General features: G+C 31.8%; 1 protein-coding gene across 1 annotated transcript; it reads left to right on the top strand.

The window, feature by feature from the left end:
• Nucleotides 1-403: 403 nt before the first annotated feature.
• Nucleotides 404-23,839, top strand: LOC132921583 (uncharacterized). Its single transcript, XM_060984679.1, has 2 exons — nucleotides 404-742; nucleotides 18,751-23,839. The coding sequence occupies exon 2, from the start codon at nucleotides 18,830-18,832 to the stop codon at nucleotides 22,328-22,330; it is 3,501 nt and encodes a 1,166-aa protein (XP_060840662.1). The 5' UTR covers nucleotides 404-742; nucleotides 18,751-18,829; the 3' UTR covers nucleotides 22,331-23,839.

The following is a 23,839-nucleotide window of genomic DNA, read 5'->3' on the forward strand; positions in this document are numbered from 1 at the left end:
CCTCCTGGACCTCCCCATATAGAAATGCCATAATTAATTATGAATTCTATTAATGCTTGATACACTACTCTAATTTTCCTTAATGTTAAGATATCTGTTAAATTTTTAAATGCATACATTATTTTCTTAATTTATTTGTTACAAAGTAAAAAAAATGATACTGACCTATCATAATGACAAATGTACGTTATGTTTTACCAATCTATATTATAATCACTTCAGATCGCGCCCTTCCTCCATTCACTCCTTCTTCACCACGTGCGCTACAGAACGTATATTGCCCCTGTCATGTAAGTTCCCCTTCTCCGTCGAACGAGCGCGCGTTATCCGCCTAGGAAATGGTAAAAAAACGATAAATTTTAAAAAACACGTATAATACACAAGATGGAAAATCTATAAACGCAATGCGTCTGCGGCGCGGACCGGTTGTGTCAGTCGGAGCGTAAACGTTAGATCGATAGTCGCGGTAGTGTCCGGTTTCATTAATATAGTTATATGTATGATATTATGTTTGTACACGTACAATACATTTATCCCGTGTAGTGTAAAATTAAGAAAAATATTATAATATAATATATCAGAGTTCCGTATGAGATCATCGGGCGCATCCGACTAACGAGTATTTATTTATCATCGATAAAACATTATATACTAGTGTTTGTGTGTGATACCATCGACCGAAGATGATGACTGTTGCGATTCACCGCCGATGCAGCTACCCTACATTGTCCACGCGTTACATGTAAGTGCAAGTCAAGGACAAGTTTTATTTTATCTTTACGTACCACTGCACTTATACAGTTTTACCGTTAATATATATTATTTATGATATAGGAAATATACATCATAATACATTATACATATTATTATGCTACAACAATAATAAAATAATAGTTCTATTTATTAGCAAAAAACATTCAAGTATAATATGTTTTTCATAATTATTAATTTTTTCTGTCCAATAAATAAATTATTTTTAAATAGTCTTCAAATGTTGATAATTTTTTTATAATAAGTTTAAAAATTAATTTTAAGCATCCTATATGGCTATATATATATAATTATTTACCTAATAGATATATAAATATAATTTCTAATTGCAAACTGTTTTTAATAATTATTAAGAATAATAAAATTATATTAATATTTTATTTATAATGAGTACCATGTATTGCCCTAAGATAATTAATTAATGCTCCTCCATACATTTCAAATCGTACTCTCCACTCAGACATGAAATTACAAACAATCCATGAAGAAGCCAAACGCTTCTATAAAAGATTCCACGACCGCCTTCCCTCCTACTCAAAAACCTTTCCTCTCTCACAATCCCAGGTAGCCCTCCTAGACATTTAAAACGCAAATGGTGTAGAGACCTTTTACAATAATAAAAGAATAATTTAAAAAAATATGTACGTAAATGTATATGTAAATGTATATTCTTTCTATAACTTTTTGAAAACCCAGTTATAAAGTGTCATTATTGGGTGACTTCTTTATTAAAGTCTGTATTATTTCATACTATTTTTTTTCTATTATCATATGCTTATTATGTCTACTGATATTGTAGATTGTATATTTCGACTTAAAATAATAATGAGTACTATTATCATTTATGAGTAATTTGTATCTATATTACATTATTACCTATGCGGAAATATGAAATACTAAAAACCTATGTATTATGTATTAACTATCTACACTGAACCTACATTCATACAATTTTATTAATATATAAGCTAGGTAGTACAAAACTCTTGATGTACATAAATATTGCAATACTAAAATAAGATAATATATATTTTATTAATTATTATAAATATACCTATATTACCATACGACGATTAAGACTTACTTACCTATTTTCAAATTTAATTTTTATGATCTGTACCATAGATACTATTATGTATATACTTGTACCTATATGTTATAATTGGTTCTACCAATATATTATTAATTTATGAGTTTATGACTATAATAATATGTTTATTATATGATCGTAGGACCTATTTACATAAAAAATGTTGTTATAGTGCAATCGTTGTATTATTTGCTTAATCTGGTATTAAAAATTAAAATATTATAATGACTGCATTTATTTTTGATTCTATGATTTTTATAAAAGCTATGTATAGCAAGCACACGATATCTATGCCGTGATTTCGGTGGTTCAACTCCCATTCCAAATGTTGTACGAAAACATTTATTACTTAAATATTATAAGTTAAGATTCTTATTACCTATATTTTTTATATTTATAACCTTAAATTTCTCAAAATGTTTTTCTGTACATATCTATAGCTCGTAATTGTAAAGTATTAAACAAATGACTTCTTAAAAATGTTGATGTATCTAAGTCAAAATTCTAACGAGCTGTTCCTAAGTTAATATAAATATTAATTTTGATAGTCTTTGAACTATTTAAAAAAATATATAAAATAGGTGTACCTAATATTGGATCTAGAATTAATTATTATACTCGAACAATTTTTATAAATTATAAAATATTGACAGGTTAATATTACCTAGTTACTAGTTAGTAAAATATTCAAATCTTCAGAGCTTCCATTTTTCTCTCATATCATCCAAGTTTCAATAAATCTAGAAATTTGTTGCTTTGTAAGGATTTTAAATGGACAATTTTTAAGGAAAAAATTATGTTTCTTGTAAAACAAATAATTAATTCTAGAAAGTACTAGAATAGTATTTTAAAATATTGTCTTCATTCTTTTTAAAGTAATTTCTAATACCTATAGACATAATTCTAAAAATTAAAATTTGAATTAATTTGTTTTAAGTAATTACATCGTTTGTATTAGATATTATGATATACTTACGTCGTAATATTGATCATTAAGACCTTTTGAATAGTTAAATTCAAACTGCATGTTAACCTGCCTATAATAGCCTATTAAACAGTTAAAGATCATATTATATGTAATTAAATAGATCAATTATGAAAGTGATATAATAATATATAATGTATGTCGAGCAAATAATACACGTAACAGTCGTTACACCGTAAGTTACATACATTATATTCAGCTTGCGTCGTCTAAATTATATAGTTTAAGTAATAGTCTAGTACCTACTATAATAATAACATAATGTATGAATACTATATTCGTACATGATGTGGTATATGACTAAGTAATTAGATAGTACTTATACTATAGAAAAACGTCTAATTTACGTTTGGCCACCTAACACTTTTTATAGAGATGAAGTATCATCGTTTTAATATCAACGCGTTGTTTAAGTTCATTATCTTATAATCACCAGTCGTCCAGTCATTATACTAAAAACAACAGTTAATAAAATATGTTTAACCTATATATACCTATTATACCTAAATTTAACCTAAAATATATTTCCAGATTGTTAAATATGCTTTAATCTCAAAGATATTAAAATTTAAAATACATACTTATAAATCATACTTATAAATACATACTTATAATGTGCGTATAATTAAAAGTATAATACCACTATATAGTACAAATAGTATTCACGAGAGGAGGAGGGTGCCGGATATGTCGTGGGCTGTGGCATAGGTTAGATTATAATATATACATATATTGACAATTATTTTGTGAACTTTGTAATTGTGTGAAAATTAATTCTAAAAAAATGTTGATTTATGCCTTTTTGAAGGGAGTTAAAATTGAGCTATTTTGAAATATATGTACTGTACTACTGGCATCTCCTGTGAAAAAATTCTGCAGACACCTATCATAGGTATAGAATAATTCTAGTATCTACTTTTTTAATAAATAAGTTACTAATTTAAGATAGTCAGGTATATAAAGTTTTAAAAATAGAAATATTTTTGTTGAGTAATCGAATTGAGACACAATTTATTAGTAAATTAAAATATTATAAGAAATTTAAATAAAATTAAACTTCACTTAAATTCAATGACATTTGATTTTGATAAATTTGATTGACCAATAGGTATTATACGCTCCTTGGCGTAACTAAAGAGGTACACAACTGCACTAGAGACTTATGAATCCTTAAAAAATTAGAGTTTTTTATTATATTTTATTATATTTTGAAGTAAATATTATCAATAGGTATAATTACAAAAATATTGTATTATACATACTTGCTGTATATTTAAAAATCTAGAATAATAGATACTTGGTTACTTTTATGTTACCAGCCAATACTAAAATCAAGTATACACATTTCCTTAGTTTATACTTCAATAATAAAGTTATTGAAGAAAATAAAGAATTGAGTATGCTTGGAAGATCATCGCCCTGTTTATAATTTTAATTAAAATACTACGTCAAATAATTCGTTGACTCGTTGTCTGTGTATACGGTGCACGAGAAATAGTAGATACTCGAAGAACGGAAGAAGTCAAACGCAATATATTATATTATTTATATTAACTATATTATTTGTTCGGAGTTTAGTCCAATGGAATGTCGTGACGTCCGGTTGTTAAAATTAAGCCGGAGTCGTCGGGGTACATTAAGTTTGTAATGCCATTATAATTTATAGTATATTTCCATGTGTTTGTTATTGAAAATAACATCTTTTAAATAGAATATATTTATACTGTGCATATATACTATATATATATTATATATAAGTAATGACTACGTGTTCTGTACATTTTTAAATATGTAGACTACCGCATTAACATGCGTATTATTATTAAATAAACTCGTATAAGTGTCTAACCCCAGTGACCCACATTCGAATCATCTGGACCATTGAAAACAGTATTATGGTATACCTGACCTGTACGTGTATAATTAAACACGTAAAATATATAACCTGCTGTAGTGACTTGTCCCAAAATCCAGTGGTTCTAATACTGGTTATAACTTATCAGTAAAATACTATAATAATATAATATTATTATTTGTTAAACCGGTACAGGTCTCATTTTTATGTGCAGTTGAAGACTGTGGCTGAGTTTAACGTAAAATGTATGTATTAGATACGGGGTATTTGATTAGACAGGTACTAATATAGACTATACAGTACTATCACAGAATTAAAATTCTACTATTCACAATCTATTAATATTATGATCATTTATCATACAGGATAAAAAAGTGTACATACAGCGGCACAGCGCCATACAACCACACGGGCAACTTCGCGATATTGCCACTATATATGAACGATAGCGGTGGATGATGATGCGTGTGATAGGTACCGTTAGTGCTCTAAGCTATATAAAGTGAACGCATGTGTATGTGTCACTATATACGTCTTTACTTACTACACTTATAGTAATAATATTATTATATTATGCTATACGAGTAGGTATAAATGGTATACAAATAATAATCCAGTATGTATAATATGGCGTAGTTTAGGTCTTGAGTATACCTACATTTTGTATACATATGTCTTATATGGGTACTTTATGGGTATACGAGTTCGCGATGTAAAGATAAATAATAACATACAAACAAACGTCGTATTACACGATACTTTTTCTTTATATGATTCGTCTTAATATTTACTGAAAAACTTACCTATAGTACGAGTAATTGTTCCCATCACAAGAAAAAAAAATAGTTATTTTATGGTTGACATTTAAGTACAGTAGTTCCATGTATAATATTAATATACATAAAATATTGGTACAAATAGTGAGGGGGAGTTAGATCCCTTCACTCAAATCAAGTAGGTACTTATAATTAGGTAATTTAATACTAAGTAAATAAATTTAAATAAATAAATAATTTTTTTCAACTGAAATCAAACCCAAAAAATATTTAAAATTTTTTTTAAATTTTGTTGATTGACAAATTTGGTTGTTGATAAACTGATAAATAAGTACAGACGATAAAAATTGTCGTGTTTTCCGTAGAAAATGTATTAGGAAAATAATATGAATAGATAATGTAATATTTTACAATAGATATGACTCATATGAGCTTTATTCAGTTTGCCTATTAAATATTAGATATTGAATGTAATTATCGAAATAATAATTTTTACATGTATATCAATACCTGTAAAATATTTGTAGTTTTAAGGGATCATGTGTTTGAAATTAATATGCACTTGAATAAAAATATTTACTGTGAGCCTATATCGAATTATAATAATATAATATAATGTATAGAATATATACATTTACTCGCATAAACAAAACTGCACATATACGTAAAACTGTAAAAGTTTGTAATATTTAAAAACTTTCTTAACAGTATACATGTAATATGTATTGTACTTGTAGGTACTAGCTAGTAGCTATACAATATATTATATTAATAATCATTGCCGTCAAATGATAAAGTCGTCAATAAAAATAAGTATAACTTGTACAGTTGATTTTATTCGACATAACTATATATATTATGTAGGCAAATATATTATTCAGAAAATCAAACAATCTCCTTTCAAACCTGATAATTTATTTATTTTAAAAACACTACAATGTTGTCTATCGTCTATATATTTATATTATGAAGATTTTATTTTTTGTATGATCTATATGGATCTCCTTGTTTATTAGTTGTATGATTATTGATTTTTATTTTTAAGACAGTATTAGTTGGTTTATATTTGGCTCACATGCCATGACTCGCACTATCTATTCACGGTGATGAATATCGTTATGTTTAAATGATATCTTATAAAATAGAGTAAAAATGTTCAAGATTCAAGAACATGTATAAAATGTTACATGTTTCGTCTTCGAAATAAACTTAAAGAGCAGTAATACTGTGGTATGCAACCACAATTTAGGCAAATATCACTGTACCATGACCTTAAGTGTCGTCTCCACGGCGGATGATCTCAATAGAAGGCGGCTGACCACCGCCACCGGATGAGTCAAATCTCCTTTCGACCACTACGTACCATTTTATGGTAAATTACTTGACATAATTAGCGCACTGTTGATTCACTGGCCGTTTCTTCATTCTGTTTGCTCTCTATGTCACTACTTCACAAACACTCGGATATTCAACAAATTGTCATCGTAGCTCGTTAACCTATAAAAAGTAAATTATGTTTATGCGCTTCTATATACGTTTTAATTTTTAAACAATAGAATAATGCTCCTATTATAATACATAAATATTGTATTGTATTCGTGTAAAATCATCAGTGAACCTAATATCGTATTTTATTTGCCATATTTTCTAATTTAGGATTTTATATTGATTAATCGTCCATGCAATAATTTCAATTAAACGAAAAATAATTTGAAGATTTTTTTATGATGTTATTATTATTGGTACCAATAGGTTAATAATAAATCGTATGAACTTTGTGCATATTTATATGTAAAACCATCACTTATTATCAATATTATTTTATTGTTGAATCTTCGAATCGAATCATATAATACAACGATTTATATGATCACGGAGAATAATAATTTCGTTATGAAATATTGAAAATCATCAAAAGCCATCGTTGGCGGTGGTACAAGTATACAATTGCAGTAAAGTTCTTGTACATATTTATTTGCGGACTTGCGGTTATATACTGATAGATTTATCAAGAATTCTCGTCCTCGTTTTCCTTTGATTATACATTTATTCAACTTCTTATTTTAGTATAATACATAAATATCATATTTTCATACTGCTGTGATCCAAATGGTATCATTATTTTTTTTTCTGTTAATTTCTGACAATTTTTTAAAAATATTTTGTTTTACACAAATCGAGCTTCTGTCAAAAAAATAAAAGCATGTATCTGAAAGTATACTAAAATAATTTAAAAATTCAAAATAAATACATCATTCATTATTATATTAAAGTATCAAAGAGACCGGTTAAGCACGCTAATTGGTGTGAATCATCTTGTACGTAGGTACATATCAGTATAAAGTATAATACATAATTATACACGGAAATAAGAAGACACGTAAACAAAGACAACGTTATACTGTAAGCAATACTATTACGTTATACACACTGTAACAATAATAACGTACACAGCCGGTCCATTTTCACGGGTACCCACCCATTTACTCACGGCCAATTAGTTCGATTTTCTAGATATTCTCGCGACGATGCATTATGTTAAAAATGTTTTCCTGCGTATAATATACGCGACGATGTTATTTCACAGGTAAAAACGGTGCATTATAATATACCGACGCGGTGGTTTTAGAAATTGCTTCCCTCTAAAATGTATAAAAATCCACCGTTCACCAAATAGGTATGTATATATATATTCAAATGTGTATGTATGTGTGTATATATAAATAATTTCATATGTATATAATAACTATACATATATATATATATATATATATATATACATTTATGATACGCCTACTCCATAACGTAACTTTGTTTGTGCCAATAGATAATATTATTATTTATTATAATAATAATAATAATAATGTGGTGCTGCATCGGTATCGAAGACAAGGCCGTGGAAAATGTTTAATATTACTCGGTTACAATAAGCGGGTTTTTTTTCAATTTTTTTCATTACATTTTTTTTTTCGACACGCAGAGTATAACAACCAAATAGCATAATACCTATATAATATTATATGTCTATACTCGCGCGTCTACGTCGTATATTTATTGTATAAACTTGTCTCAAATAATAAATTGGTTAATATAATACATGGTCACATATCGTGTCACGTATATGGAAACGTTGAATTTATAAACATTTTGTAAACGTAATAAGTTATAGTAATATCATCGCGGTTAATGAGCTATATATCACTATGAAAATGACTGCAAATTATTGGGAAATATGTCGAGAAATAAATAAACTATGTAGTAGAACGGTATAGTATCATTTTTTTTTTTTTTTGACGACTGTCATAAATCATAATATACCGTCCAATTATAGGTAGATACTGTAATAATTTTTGGCTATTATATTATGCATGATAACATCGTATAACATTTGACATTTTCAACGATTATCTCGTCAGTTGCTGTCACTAAATATCAGGATAACCTTTATTTGTAAACTATTCAACATATCTTAACACTGAAATAATAATATTTCAAAGTGTACAAATATTCAAATAATTCTAGATATTATAACTGGTGTAGGGATTACAATTAGTTAGAATTTTATTTCAGGGTAGCTAGGAGATTATTTGAATATTTTTGATTGAATGGCTTTCTATTTGATAAAAAAAATGACCATTTGCGATTTTGAACAAAAATGATATACATAAACCTAATAGACTTTTTAATTTTACTTATAATATCTACAAATTAACTAAGTGAAAATGTACACTTATTATGTTTTGTATGATTACAAAATTCATTTTTGTAGACTTACATATACCAAAAATATAACTTATACTCTATAGAAACCGCTACTATATGCTCCAGGTTCCTATAACTATAAATAGTTAGGTACGTAAATAGTTAATATATATTTATTATTATGTAGTAGCAAATAGTAAATAGGTATATTATATTATAATATACAGTGCTGTAAATCGCTATGTAACGGTTATCATATAAAAAAATATATTTTGTAAATATTATATAAAAAAAACAAAATGACAACAATGAATAATAATATGTTGCTTCATAAACCACCGGATTTATCCCAACTCTGCAGTCTGTAAACCGTTATTCACGGACCAAATTCTAGCACTTAATTCGTACCACATCATAAGGTTTTTCTCGTATTCCATATTTTCTCGTAATATATAATATTATTTTCATTGCTTTGATGCGATATGGGAGTTTTCATCTACATTCGTTCGTATTGGATGTTATAAAGTTAGGTATCGATAAAAATAATCTGTAAAAAAAACTAACAAAAAAAAAAAAGAAGAATAGTACAATAATTAAAATTATTTATAAATGTATTCATATTGTTAAAAAAAATTTAAGCTTCCAAAAAAATCAAAATTAATGTTTCATTTTAGATTCTATGCTAAGCGTTGGGGTTAATTAGTAATACTATAATAACAAATTTGATGTAATTAGAATTTTGTGAGGGAGAGGGTCAAAGTAATAAATTCCTAATACTTTTTTTATTATCTGAAAAAATAAAAATAAATAGATAAGAGAAAAACAGGAATATTTAAGCGAATCCGATTTTCGACAAAAACAATTTTGTTGTATTGGTGTAACGCGAAAACGAATTACAGTAGATTCTTGAAACCAAATGTTTATAATAATCATTTTCTATTTACGATAAAATTTATAAAATATTTTGACACTTTTTGAGGTATTTATAGGCATTAGAAATTGTTTAACCTCTATAAAAAATTCCACCAGGAATCAAGATAAATTTTTTTTTTTTATATGCATTTGAAGTTGTAATTTTGATCAAATTTATCAAAATTGCAAAAAAATGCAAGGTATTTTGTAGTTAAAAATTCATAATAACTTTTCGTTTTATATTTATTTTTGAAAAATTATTAAAAGGTTTCCTATAAGTACCTTGTTCATACTGGTCCATAAAATTAAATATATATATATATTAAAACAATTATTATTTGTAGATATTTTAAGGGTTCGAATATGGACGAAATTACGAAATGCGTTTTTGTGAACAATTTATAATTATAATAATTTATCGTTGAATTCAAATTTAGTAGAATATCCATGATTATAATATTGCTGCAGTGACCTACTCAAAAATGAGGTCCACTTGACACCTATTATACAAAGCATAGTGATTTTCCTTGTTAAATAGGACTTTTTCAACAATTTTGTTGCTATAAACAATTAGATAGGTAATTATTAATATATAGTAAAACGATACATTACTTATTTTTACCATTAACCTCGATTACGATAAAATAGTAAATAGTTTTTATATGATAATTGTAAATAGGAACCTACATTGCAGTTTACTGCGGGAGTGCGGGTTAAAATCGGATTATTTTAGAAGACGTTATTTTTATAGCATTTAAGTACGAAATATATTTTGTCGATCCCGGAAACCTCACTTTCTAAAATTTATTCTGTTCTCATATTATCCCATATTCCCATTTATATATAATTCTAGCAGTACATTGTACATATTATAAAATAATTTAACTGTTTTATTATATGCTATTAAATTAGAATTTTAAACATAAAAACGGTCAAAACGCTTATGTATAATATAATATATATAAAACGACGCTTAAAATATCAAATTTTATTATAATTGAACGTTTTACAACTCGTATAGCGGTTAAATGTATTAAAATACTATATTATTATAAAAAAAAAACCTATCATCGTCTATTTAGAGCCAAATCTAAACGAGTTATTGTTTTTCCAACCGTTACTCCAGAAGATTTAATAATTATAACTATTATAATCGGACACAGGTAATAATGTACAGCTATTATATTTACAGATTTTGGCAGGTGTTCTATTATAAATACTTATTACTCGGTTAATATTGCATATTTTATAAGATATAGGTATATTATATATCTTGTACATAGAAATATGGAATCACAAACGTATCAGTATAGTTTTATCTTATTTATTATAATAGTTATAACAATATTAACAAAAATTAAATACACGTAAACATGTGTAATTAACACGAAATAAAACATTTTATTAGGTATATTATAATATTAAAAAGTACATATAATAATATAATAAATAATCAGTATCATATAATACATATATAATATATATATATATTATCGTATAATCGTATATTACATTATGAAATTTTGATGATAAATAATAGTATATTTCATATAATAAAATTATATTTAACAAAAAAATGATCACGGCGGTGTTCTAATAATATAATCGACTGCAAATATACAAACATTAGCTATTAATGCCTATTATATTATGTACATGCGTAGAAAGGTCGTATTGTGCTGTACTCATGCTGCCCCTGTCCGATCTGGTTACATTTGAAAGGACTGCACAAATCCAATCTGAACCTTATGTACAATGATAGACTATACATTTTATAGGCTTGTTGTGGTGGGACTATATTATAATCATTAATTAATTTTAAATCAATTATTATATTGCATGATAGTTAAACTATTATATATTAATACATTATAATAGTTAAATCATAATAATCAATAACAGTAGTTCAATCATGTAGTATAGAAGCATATTAACATTTTGTGTGTAATGTGTAAAACAATATTAACCAATAGCCAACCATATTTAGAGCCGCTTGCGAAACAGGGAATTTCAGTTTTTAAAATGATCATTAACATTAATATATTTTAATAAATCTTTTTTTCTTTTTTTTTAACAAATTAAAACGAGTAGGTACCAAATAATGCGAAAATATTATGAATAATTATTCAATTAAAAATATGATAAAGCGAAAGGAAATGTATAAGATAATTATTTAAGATAGTGTTAGCAATATTTAAGTACTCAAAATAATCAATAAGTATCTATTAGGTGAAAATAGCTAAAAAAAATGTAATTTAAATAACTATCAATTTTAACATTAAAAATGTTTAAAACAATTGAAATGCGAAAAGGGCTAATAACAATTTTGTAGAATATAAAAATCATCGCTAATGCACATGCTTGAAAAGTTGAAACCAGTAATATTACAGGCACCTTTCAACATTTGGTTCATTTTGTTTAATATTAATTGATATTAAAAATTCCTGAGACACAATTATATCAATAGCTAGTAATTCAATGGGTTATACTTTAAATTAAAATATTAAAAAAAAACAGGTTAAGTTTTCGAGTGCAGGTAACTGATTATATCTTCATCAATGTTATAGGGATGTATTAATTTTTAATTTGATGATAAATCATTGCATGCAAAAAATGATTCTAAGTAAAACTGTATATCAGCCTCTGTTCCTAAGGATATATCTTAATTAATTTAAATTAATATAAGTAATTTATTTTTCTATTAGTAGTATATAAGTACAGTATATTGAACTTGTCTATACCAAAAACATTGCATACATTATATTATTAATTATTAGGTATAATTTATCATAATATATTGTTTTTATTAACTGTAGGTATACCGCATACCATACAACGATGTAAATTGGTTCATGGTATAAATAATAGCTGAAATTAAAATAAATATTTTTTAAATTGTATTATGCACAGAAAATAATAATTGCTATCTATATATTACCTATACCTATCTTTGTTTCTTTTGATTATCAATTAATCAATAATAATCGGGTTAGTTTGGAAATGTTTAAGTCCAATTAAAGTTTAAAGTAAACTAATGCTATTTATTACCTAAATATATATTGTACATACAAATTATTTTTCAAACAGATTACTGTTCGAACGTTTAACCTGTCAATGGCTCGTCATTCAAAAATTCTGTATACCATTAAAGATCTAACACACAACATTCGATGACACAAAAACGCTTGGGAAACAGTACATGATGGATATTAAGCTGATGATAATTATTATTTATTATTATAAGTTGTAACTAACACTGCAGTTATGTGATACAAACACAGTGTTCTACTTAAAAGAACTTTATTTTATTATACATAAAAATCTCGATAAATGTAATGAATTTATTATGAATGTTATTTATGACCCGTGTAATATATAGATCGGAGCTGGTTATAGATGTCTTAGTTCGCTGTTTATTATAATATTTTTGAAACTAAATTAAACATAACAGTAAAAACTATCTTGAAAAGCCCTACATATTTTGTGTGTGAGAAAGCATATTATTATGCTAAATATAAAATATTATTTATGTATAATTATCATTGAAACTAAATAGTGGACAACTGATAAGTATGTATACATATGGTTTCGATATTTCCATTTTAGTAAAAAAAACATACGTACCTGTGCAGATTTAATATATATATATCGGTAAAAAGAAAAGAAAAATAACATTTCTTTTTTAAGTAAAAAGAAAATGCATCATCAGGTTTTTACAGAATGTTTTGTTCCATTTACACTATAACATTAAGTATATCAATATGCACAAATACGCATCTTCTATTCACTGATGTGGGGGGCCTAGGTGTCTGAAATTCGTAAAATGATAACGTTAAGCAAAATTCTTTTGCAAATTTCTTGCTGATGTTCAAAATATATGTTCACGATCGTCTTTCCTTTGGATCATAATATACTAGGGATGTAGTTGTGTTTTGTATATTGGCACCTTTATTGAACTGCGTATTAGCGTCCAGCATTATCGTCATCACCTTCAAAATGTCACGGTACTCGATACAAATGCAGTGAAATGCGGATGCTCGGAACTAGCCGGTTGTTTATTACGACTGATAACGTTAAACTAATACGCGGTAATTGATCCTGAGCATACGGTATTATACGTATATCGGTCGTGTACCGTGAAATTTTGAAGGCGGTGGGGATAATGTTGAGCACAATTCGGTATAACTACGCATAATAATTACAACCATGAACCATAGTATTTGATCTAAGGTTGCAACTGATATGTTTCAGGAGGTTGTTTTCTGTGTCGTCCTCGGAAGTCACAAAATATTTTATTTTCAACTCTTCCAGTCCGCCTTTATGCTTATTTGGAAAATCGGTTTATTGGTTAACCAATCGTAAATTTGTTGGCTTCCGTACTTGCTATGTAGTCTGACGTTTAGTTTATGTCCTCGTCAATTTTTGTATTTATGTTGCGCATTTCTGTGTTTGATTAACTGTGTGTGTCTGCTCCTTAGCCTGTGTTGAACTGTTCACTGTTGTATCATCTTCTTGACAATTATTACAATTGATTAAATCGAGCGTGCTATGTATATACATTTTAAATACGCAATAGGCTTTATTATCGTGTCATCTGACTTATTAGAAGCCATATTAAAAGTAGACTTACTATTTAAGTGAAATACCTTCCGTTAAATCATATTATTATATCATCATATATTTAAATAAATCCCGTTTAGCTTAGTGTGTTTATTTTTTAGTTAAAAAATAATAAAATATCTTATTATATAATTAGTGCAACAGTTTTTATCATAGGTAATATTGCACTTAATATAGTAAATCATTGTAGGTACATATCTATAAATGATAGAATTAATAATCATTGTGTATACAATATACACATGGTTTACTCATAATACCAAGTAGGTAATTATAAATTCAACAGGTGTCAAATAAAATAATATTAAAGCAATAACATCTTAGCGTCTTTACTCTTTACATCGATAATAATCGCGACAGCTGCTTACAAATTAATTATAACCCGTTATTTCAACGACCTGCCCACATGCGGAGAATGGCTGTTTATTTTTTGCTATAAAACGGCAGCAATAACTTTACCTCACAATAACATAAAATTTAGTCTATCGTAAGACTTACAATAGAATATGGGTTAGTGACAACTTCATCAGTATTTTTGTGGTTTTTTTTTTATACATCAGTAATAATGTATTTTACCGTTTAAAAATACAATGAAAAAATAATAGTTGCTATATAGCTGATATCGTCTAGAGGAGTTTCGCGGCGGGTGCGTTTATTTAATAGTTTTAATTTCTTCGAAATTTCATCGTAAGAGTTTCTGTGCTTGTATTTTATTCAAAACCGCAGTATTATTCGTAAAATAATTATCAAGGAATAAATTATGTGCTTCTTATAATAGACTACTATTTAAATATTTTTAGAGTAATAAGGTGAATATATATTTATGATCTATTAATATAATACTAAGTTTAAAAAAAATATTTCTATTAGTTGAAAAAATTATAATAATTTATTTGGTAAATGGTCGGTAGTTAAAAACTCGTCTGATTAATATGTATTATAGATCCATTAAACATTAAACAGTGTTTGTAATATTACCTATACCTCTATACTTGTAGAATGGTTATTATACTATTATAAATTATAATGTTTTTTTTTTTTAATGTATTTGTATATTATTATATTACTTGGCCAAAAGCAAAATTGGACTGTACAGTCTATACAATAATTAACATGAACACGAATATTATGCTGTACTGTGATTATTATTGAAAACGAAGGAATCAGCTGTACCGCAGAGAAACGCCACGATATCGACATTATTTATGTATATGTTTGCGCTGAAACGATTATCCAATCAATCAAGCGTCTGTGTAACGCGTATTATACGTAATATATGCATAAAGGTACCTAAATCCTAATTGCTTTTACAAACTGTCTATTTAAACTCTAGAGTCGGACGGACGACTTATGATTTGCACCGAATTCTACGAAATTATTGTTAACCTTAATTACTGTGCACAATAAATTAACAATCTTAATAGCTATAATGCCTTATGGTATATAGACATATTATACGGATATGTCCATCTTTTTATACCTACAGGTACTAAAATGCGCTTAAACAAATACCGAATATAACGTTCGCTTCAAATCACGTGTCTTCGGGGAATGTTTTTGAGTTTTTGACCCAATTTTCAAACCCCCGCAGCTATATATTCCATTATATATATATAATCGTCCGCATAAACATAAAATATATTACCCATGCATATGACATTACAACGATTTTTTTCGATTTTTTCTTTTATAAATTCGTTTATTTTTCAACGAAAACGTTCAAATTATATCAAACCGCATCGAGGCCTAGTTTTATTTTGACGAAAAATTGATTTCATGGTCTTATAATGATGACCGGTGTGCGAACTATAATCACACAATTCAATTAATTCAATTCAATATAATGCCTGATGCACTCGAAATTATTTCTTTTATAAACAACACGAAGACTCGTGTCAACGTTTCTTTTCATAATAATTTTAACAAACAGAAGAAAATAAACCAATGTACACTCCATTATTTGTTTTATTTGTCGTCGATTACTTTGTAGAAACGTTAATTAATAAGATAAGAAAAATATTATTATATTATATTCTTATACATTCTTGTAGTACTTAATGTTTAATTTTTTTTCTAAATTAGAAGGCCCTACATCAAAGCATCTTGCTAACTTATTAGTTCATAGACCTTCCGGGGGGTCAACATCCCTATTATCGGCCACGCCGATCCCCCCCCCCCCATAATGACTCGAGGATCGCCCCATTTACATCTTGAAATTTAATATCTGTAATTTAAAACTAGAAAAATAGAATATGAGGCATATTTTATACATGATATGACATTCATAACTTCTTTAATAATAGAGATGAGTTCAGAGTTGTTAGTATTTAATAAATACTATATTAATAATTTTCACAATTTCACATAGCCTTATGAATATTTGGATTATATGGTCATAGTCCACGTAGGTATTATTATTACGAATTGTTTTTCTTAATTAACTATATACTATTGGTAAGATCAATTATAAAATCATAATTATATTTAAGTGTTTTTTAATCAATTAAACACCTATAAAGATAATCGTATAAAGATTACGGTAATCGTAATAATAATAAAAAGTATATTTTTCAACTTATAATAAGATCAGCAGCTATTACATTACCATTATATAATTTCAATTTATGATCGTTGTCCGTTACTATTTTAATTAGTGATAACTGATAAGTATTTCGCGAATAATTATGTGGTGCATAATTTAAAATGTATGTATCGTTTAAAACAGCTGGGTCAATTTATTAATTTAATTCATTTAATTATAAATCTATTACCTAAACGTTTGTGGAGAAATGTAAACAACTCGTAAACCCACATAGTGCTTATTTTTTTTCGCAAAACTATTAAACAATAATTAAATATTAGTTATATATAAGTCATATATGGCAATTAGTAACTAATATATGTTATTAATTGAAAGGTACATAGAATCTGCAGGAGTAGGTATAGTTTTTTTTGTACTAATAAATATCTTATAAATATAATACGTTACTTAAATGGACATTAACGAGTTTTTTATTGTTTTAATTACACTCAATAATAAAAACTGTTTTAATTGAACAATGTAGATTATTCTTTCACTTTTCAATATCGATAATTGCATGGTGTTATTTTGTTGCGAGTAATGCACTAGCACAGCCGCATAGGAATATAACGGAAATATGTATAATATGCTGACACGCAATATAAATAGTATATAATATACTACGCTGTATTACGTACTCTTATTATACTTCAAGCGGTTCCATTTGGGGGAGGAGAGGGGCGATGTCGTTTTCTTTTCTGTGCCCTTATTTTTTCTGTTTTGGCCAGTCATATAATTTACAAATGCGTTGATGGTCGATGTATAATAATTAAAATATATTATGGAAACTATAAAATGCGTATAAATCGTCCGAAGAAAACATTATACCTAATATAAGTAATTACTAATTTATAGTTTATAACAGTATTTCTTTAAATTCTACCTAATTAATTTGATGTAAGCTTTTTTGTTGTTATTAATACAACTGTTATACTAATACCTGCAGTATATTTGAACTTCGTGACGTTAAAAATAAATAAATAAATACATGGATAATATTTATGCATAACAAAAGCAAAAAGTTATTGTCAACTTTCAACTTTCCAATTTTTTAAATTCTGCATTTAAAATATTAAATATATAACAATTAACAATTGTTGGTATATTAAAAATATAATACAATAACAGTAAATTATATAAACCATATATATAATATATACTATACCCAGTGGCGTAGTGTGAGTTTCAACTTAATGTATGCGTTCAAAATCATAATACAATGCATTTGTGGGGGTGGAGCCCCCACCCATAGTATTAAATATTATAGAATATCACAAAATAAGAAATACTATTTAATGTAATAATAAAAAAAAATAATTTTTCAATTTTTAAAATCTATTTACTATCCCGAGTGCCTGTATCTATAAATACTTGTAATATACACATTATAGTTATTTAATCATAATTTGATATGTTATAATAATCGGATAATAATGACTGGAATCTTGGTGGTTTCAGGTAAAATTCAAAATCAGAGCTGAGATCGACGAAGTGTCGACCGACGACGACAAAATTCATACGAGACAATATAGAGAATATGGTGTTGCGCCCGAACGACGAATACGGTGGTTACGCGATGGACAATTACCCGCAAACCGGCGGGGGTGCCCATCATTTTTACGAGAGCATCAAAACCGAACTGGAAAGTTTTCGGTTGCGTGGCGCGGACGGAGATTTTTCGGCGTCGGTAGCGGCCGCGTCTGAAGCACTGCTTAGCGACGACACAAGCTCAATTGCGTCCAAGAAACGAATAGACAGCATGTTCAAGACGACCGCTTCCGTGACAGGTGACACAAAGCGGACGACCCGCTACCGCGCCGGTCGCTTGACCAAGTCGTTGGCCGACGACAATAACCACTACGGTGGTGCGGGCGGCGGCTATTTCGATTACGGTTATGCTGCCGATACCGGCGATAGAAACAACAACAACAACAACAACAAGAATACGGTACAGGAGAAGATCGAAAAGATGTTTGCGGAAATCAGTTCGTCGGAACTCGATACCGACGTGTCAATGGACTCGGCAGCGCCGGCGACGGATACCGGAAGCAATAAATTCCACGTGCAGTACATAGGGTGCGCCGGGCTGTCGGGCAAGATATCCTCGTTAGAGGGCCTCCAAAAGCCCGTCCGAGACATGTACTTCGGTTACCGGGAAAATCAACACCATTACCGCGGCGGCGACAACCTGTACCGCCGCGGTTATTACCATCACAATGACGACGACAACGACCGAACGGCCACGCGGCGCGACTTCTCGGGGCTGTTGGAGATATCGGCGGGCGGTCTTACTATCCGTTACAGGAACGAACTGGGCGACCTGGAGCAGCGGACCAACGCGTTTCCGACGATCGCCGTGTGGGCGGCGCTCAAGTATGTGTGTCGCCGCCGGTCGCCGACGCCGCAACGGAGAATCGCCGGAGAAGGTGCCGCCGGTGCCGGTTACGAGTACGCTTTCCTGCCGCTAATCGCAGATCCCGACGGCTCGGACAAGGCGCCGCTTTTCCGGGACATGGACCCGGGCGACAGGGCCCGGTTGGACGCGGCCGGCGACCACGCACCGGTGTTCGCGGTGGTCACGCGCGCGGCCGGCAAGCGGCTCGAGTGTCACGGGTTTGCGTGCGAGACGGAGAACGACGCGCTTCTCATGGCGGCCAACCTGTACGGTGCCCTCGTCGCGGCCATGTCTTCGGCTGCGGTGGCGGTGGACGCGGACGCGCCGACAACCGGCGACGGAGCCGGACGACTGGCCGCCACCTCGACCAGACGTGTTATCCGACAGCGAAACGGGTTCACGAGCATGAGCAGTACGGCCGGTTCGAGCGTGGCCGGCGGTGGCGGCGCGGCGGAGGAGGCTCCTGCTCTACCACCGCCCCGTCCGCCGCGCAGGAACAAAAAGTCGTCCACGTCGTCTATCACCAGTGCAACGTCGGACGGCGGTGGCGTTTCGTCGGCGATGACGTCCGTACCGGCTGACGGTAACCACGGCAACGGCGAGGTGTGCAGTGGCGCCAAGACTTTCCAGTTGACCGTCAGACAGGCACCGTCGCTTCAGAGGGGCGTGTGCAACAGTAGCAGCGTTGCCGGCTCGGCGGCGGAAGTGCAGCCCCGCAGCACCAGACAGCAACGTCCGGAAGGCGGCGGCGACATACTCACCAAAGTGGCCATACCCAGGAGCAGGAGTTTCCTGAACTCTAACGGGTTGGCGTCCACCAAGTACTCGAGGCGGGCTGCAGGCTGTGGCATCGAGACGGCCGCGGCCGACAGGCGCCGACGCCGGAGCAACGGTAGTGGCATTATGGGCTTCTCGGAAATGTTTAACGAGTTGCGCGCGCAGGAAGGTCTGAACAACATGGACGACATACTGAACGCCATCATCAACGTGGAGGGCATGTCGTACAACGATCTGAAGCCCATTTACAAGGAGTTTCTGATGAAATTGGCATTGACGCTCACTAAAGACGAGCTGTACCAACGAACCAAAGCGATAATGACGGAACAGAAACGCAAGCGGAACAAGCGGCGCCCGGCGGTCGCTACGCAAGCGGCCGGTCGCGGGCGACGTCTCAACGACAAACTGCGAGATGCGTTGAACTTGCGGGCGGCAAAGTCGCGAATTAGTGCCGTGTTGATGCCGAACTTTTGCAAGCGCAAAACCCGGAACAGAGGGTCCCGGAAACAAAAACAACAACTACTGCAGCAAAATCAACAACAACAACAACAACAAAGGAGACATCGATGTTCGTGTTTGGCGGTAGCAGGGTCATCCGCCGAAGTTCGGCCGGCGGTGGACCGGAAACCGGAACGGAAATTCCAGCGGCGGGCCATTGCGGGAAAACGGCCGGCGGGTAAGTCGGCGAGCAAAGGCCGCACGGCATCGGGTACGTCTACGTCCGACGACAGTGACTTTTTCGCGGCCGCGGCGTTGCGGCAACGGCAACGGCAACATCAACAGCTCCAACAACAACTGCTGCAGCAACCGTCGCAGCTCTACAAGAAGACGTCGAAGAAACGCGGCAGCGGTGGTGACGGCGGAGGTGGTCGAGGGACAGCTACGGCATCCGAAGGCGGTTGCCTGCACCGGGCGTCCAGCGGTTACTTTAGCTGTTCCGAGTGTAGCGCAGGCGACGCGGCGGACGACGACGGATGCTGTTACTGCGGTGACGGCGCGGCGGACCCGACGACGTCGCTGGTGTCGTGCAGCTGTGACTCGGATAGCTGCGCGGACAGCGATAAGTGTTATTGCGGCAAGCCGCGGCGCCCGCGGAACATATTCGACGAGCTCAAGAGCCGCGGGTTCGCGGCGTCCGAGTCGAGCGTGTCGCGCGCCGACTCGCCGGGCACCGCATGGAAGAAGAACGAGTTGCTCATGCTGTTGCAGCAACGACACGACGACAGCAGCGCCGGTATGGCCGGGGACGAATCGTCGCCGGCGGCCAGTGGCGGTGGCAGATGCGGCATCGAACCGTCCAAGAGCATCGAGTACCTGCAGATGACGCGCCGGGCCTGTCCGGGCAATAACGCCGGCGTCGACACGACCGCGGCGATCGGTTCGTCTTCGTCACCGTCGTCGTCGCTGTCCGCGGCCACCGTGTACTCGTCGTCGTCCGCGGTGCACCAACGCCGGCCGCAGCCGCCGCGCGGCGCCAAACACCATCACCGCCGGTCCGGTTCGAGCGGTTCCGACAACTTTCGCGCCATCGATTACGCGCTGTTCGCGGCCACCGCGGCCGATGCCTCAGCGGGACCACGAAAGTCGCGCGGCTGCGGCGGCAGGCAAAATCACCGCCGTCCAGACTGCGCGCCCGTGGCAGACGGTCGTCGACGCGCCGCCGCCTCGTCTGGCGTGGGCAGGCGGTCGTACAGCTCCGAAGCGGTGCACATGGCCGGTTGCCGGGTCCAGTACGGCGGCCACGCGCGACAGCCACTGCTACAACAGACGAAGCCGGCCGCCAGGCGACATTCCGTCCACGACGGTGACGTCCTGTCGTCGTTTTTCAAGTGTGGCATTGAAAACTCGTTGGGCTACTATCCGTGACGATACGTCTACCCCTCCCCGCGAATTTGGCATTTGTAAACTCGACCCGATATTTTTCAAATAAAAATTATTGATATTATGTAAACTCCACTCGAATAGAAAAATATGACCCGTCGAATCTTCTCGTTGGTTTTATACCTTATTATTATTACCTATATTGTTGAAAACCATATTTTGTCCATTTGGCAATACCCAAGAGGACACCACGAGGAGGTGATTCACATTGTTCTCTAAAAATTATTTCATTAAATCGACCATAATTATGAGTATTATGACAATTATGTAAAAATCACAAAACAGCTGAAACGTCGTTTCAGAATTCCAATACAAAAATGAATTGATCTGTCTAAATGTTTAATTATATTTTTGGCAATAATAGTATTGTCCGTGAAAAGATATAGATGTATGTTATTTATTATTCCCAAACAAAATTGTGTCGAGTTCATTACATTTCACTGATAAATATTATCGGGCTTAGTTTACAATTTACAATCGATTTTCTATTACCTTTGATTATCGCAGGTCGAGTTTACATCAATAAAGGTAACCGTGAACCGAGTTGATACGCATTTTTCTCCGAGTAAACGTTCTCACGCGTCTAACGAGTTAGTTCTGTAAATGAAGTTAGGAAAATTTTTATCTAAATAAACATGTATTAAAATGAGACATTATTCGAAAAATTGTTTAAACATAATTGTTTTACATGAATACCTGTCTAATTGTATTTAAAAACTGTTCAAATAATTTCAAAAAATGTATTCGATTTTATCTAGATGATTGTTTGAATAAAAATGTATTCAATTAATGTCCTACTTTGAGTGTAAAAATAATATTATGGTATATACGTCATACCCACACATATTATAGATATTATCTAAGCTATAATTTATTTTATAAGATATTACGTTACTACGTGATTTGACGTAATTATTATTAAGTATTTTGAGTGCAATATAATATTATACTATATATAGCGTATAATAAACATATTGTTTTTAAAATTACGATTAAAAATATAATATTCATAATTTATAAATATACAAATAACAAATATTAGATATTTAGAATTTAGATAGGTATATAATAATATGATTACTTTAATTTGATATTCGTTTTTCTTGAAAAAACGGCTGATCAGAAATGGGATTCTATACATAACAAATGGTGATTTTTTTTTTAATGTAATATGAGATAGTAAATTATTTTTTAGGCAATTTTTGTATTGTTGAAAAGTGTATATAGAATTGAAATTATTTATTTAGTTATAAAAAATACTATTTTTGTTTTATTTTAATTATTATAAGGTTTTATACTTTTTATATTTTGAAAAAATTTAAGAATATTATATATTTTATTTATTTTAAATTATTGAATCAACTGTATCTGTATAAATTATTATTTTTGACTTATTCAAGTTTAGATTAATAGATATATACATATAGTAGGTACCAATAAATTTTGTAAAGTATAAGAAATTATAATATTATATTATGAATTATTACGATACTA

This window comes from Rhopalosiphum padi, chromosome 2 (genome assembly GCF_020882245.1).
Source record: "Rhopalosiphum padi isolate XX-2018 chromosome 2, ASM2088224v1, whole genome shotgun sequence".
Lineage (NCBI taxonomy): Eukaryota > Metazoa > Arthropoda > Insecta > Hemiptera > Aphididae > Rhopalosiphum > Rhopalosiphum padi.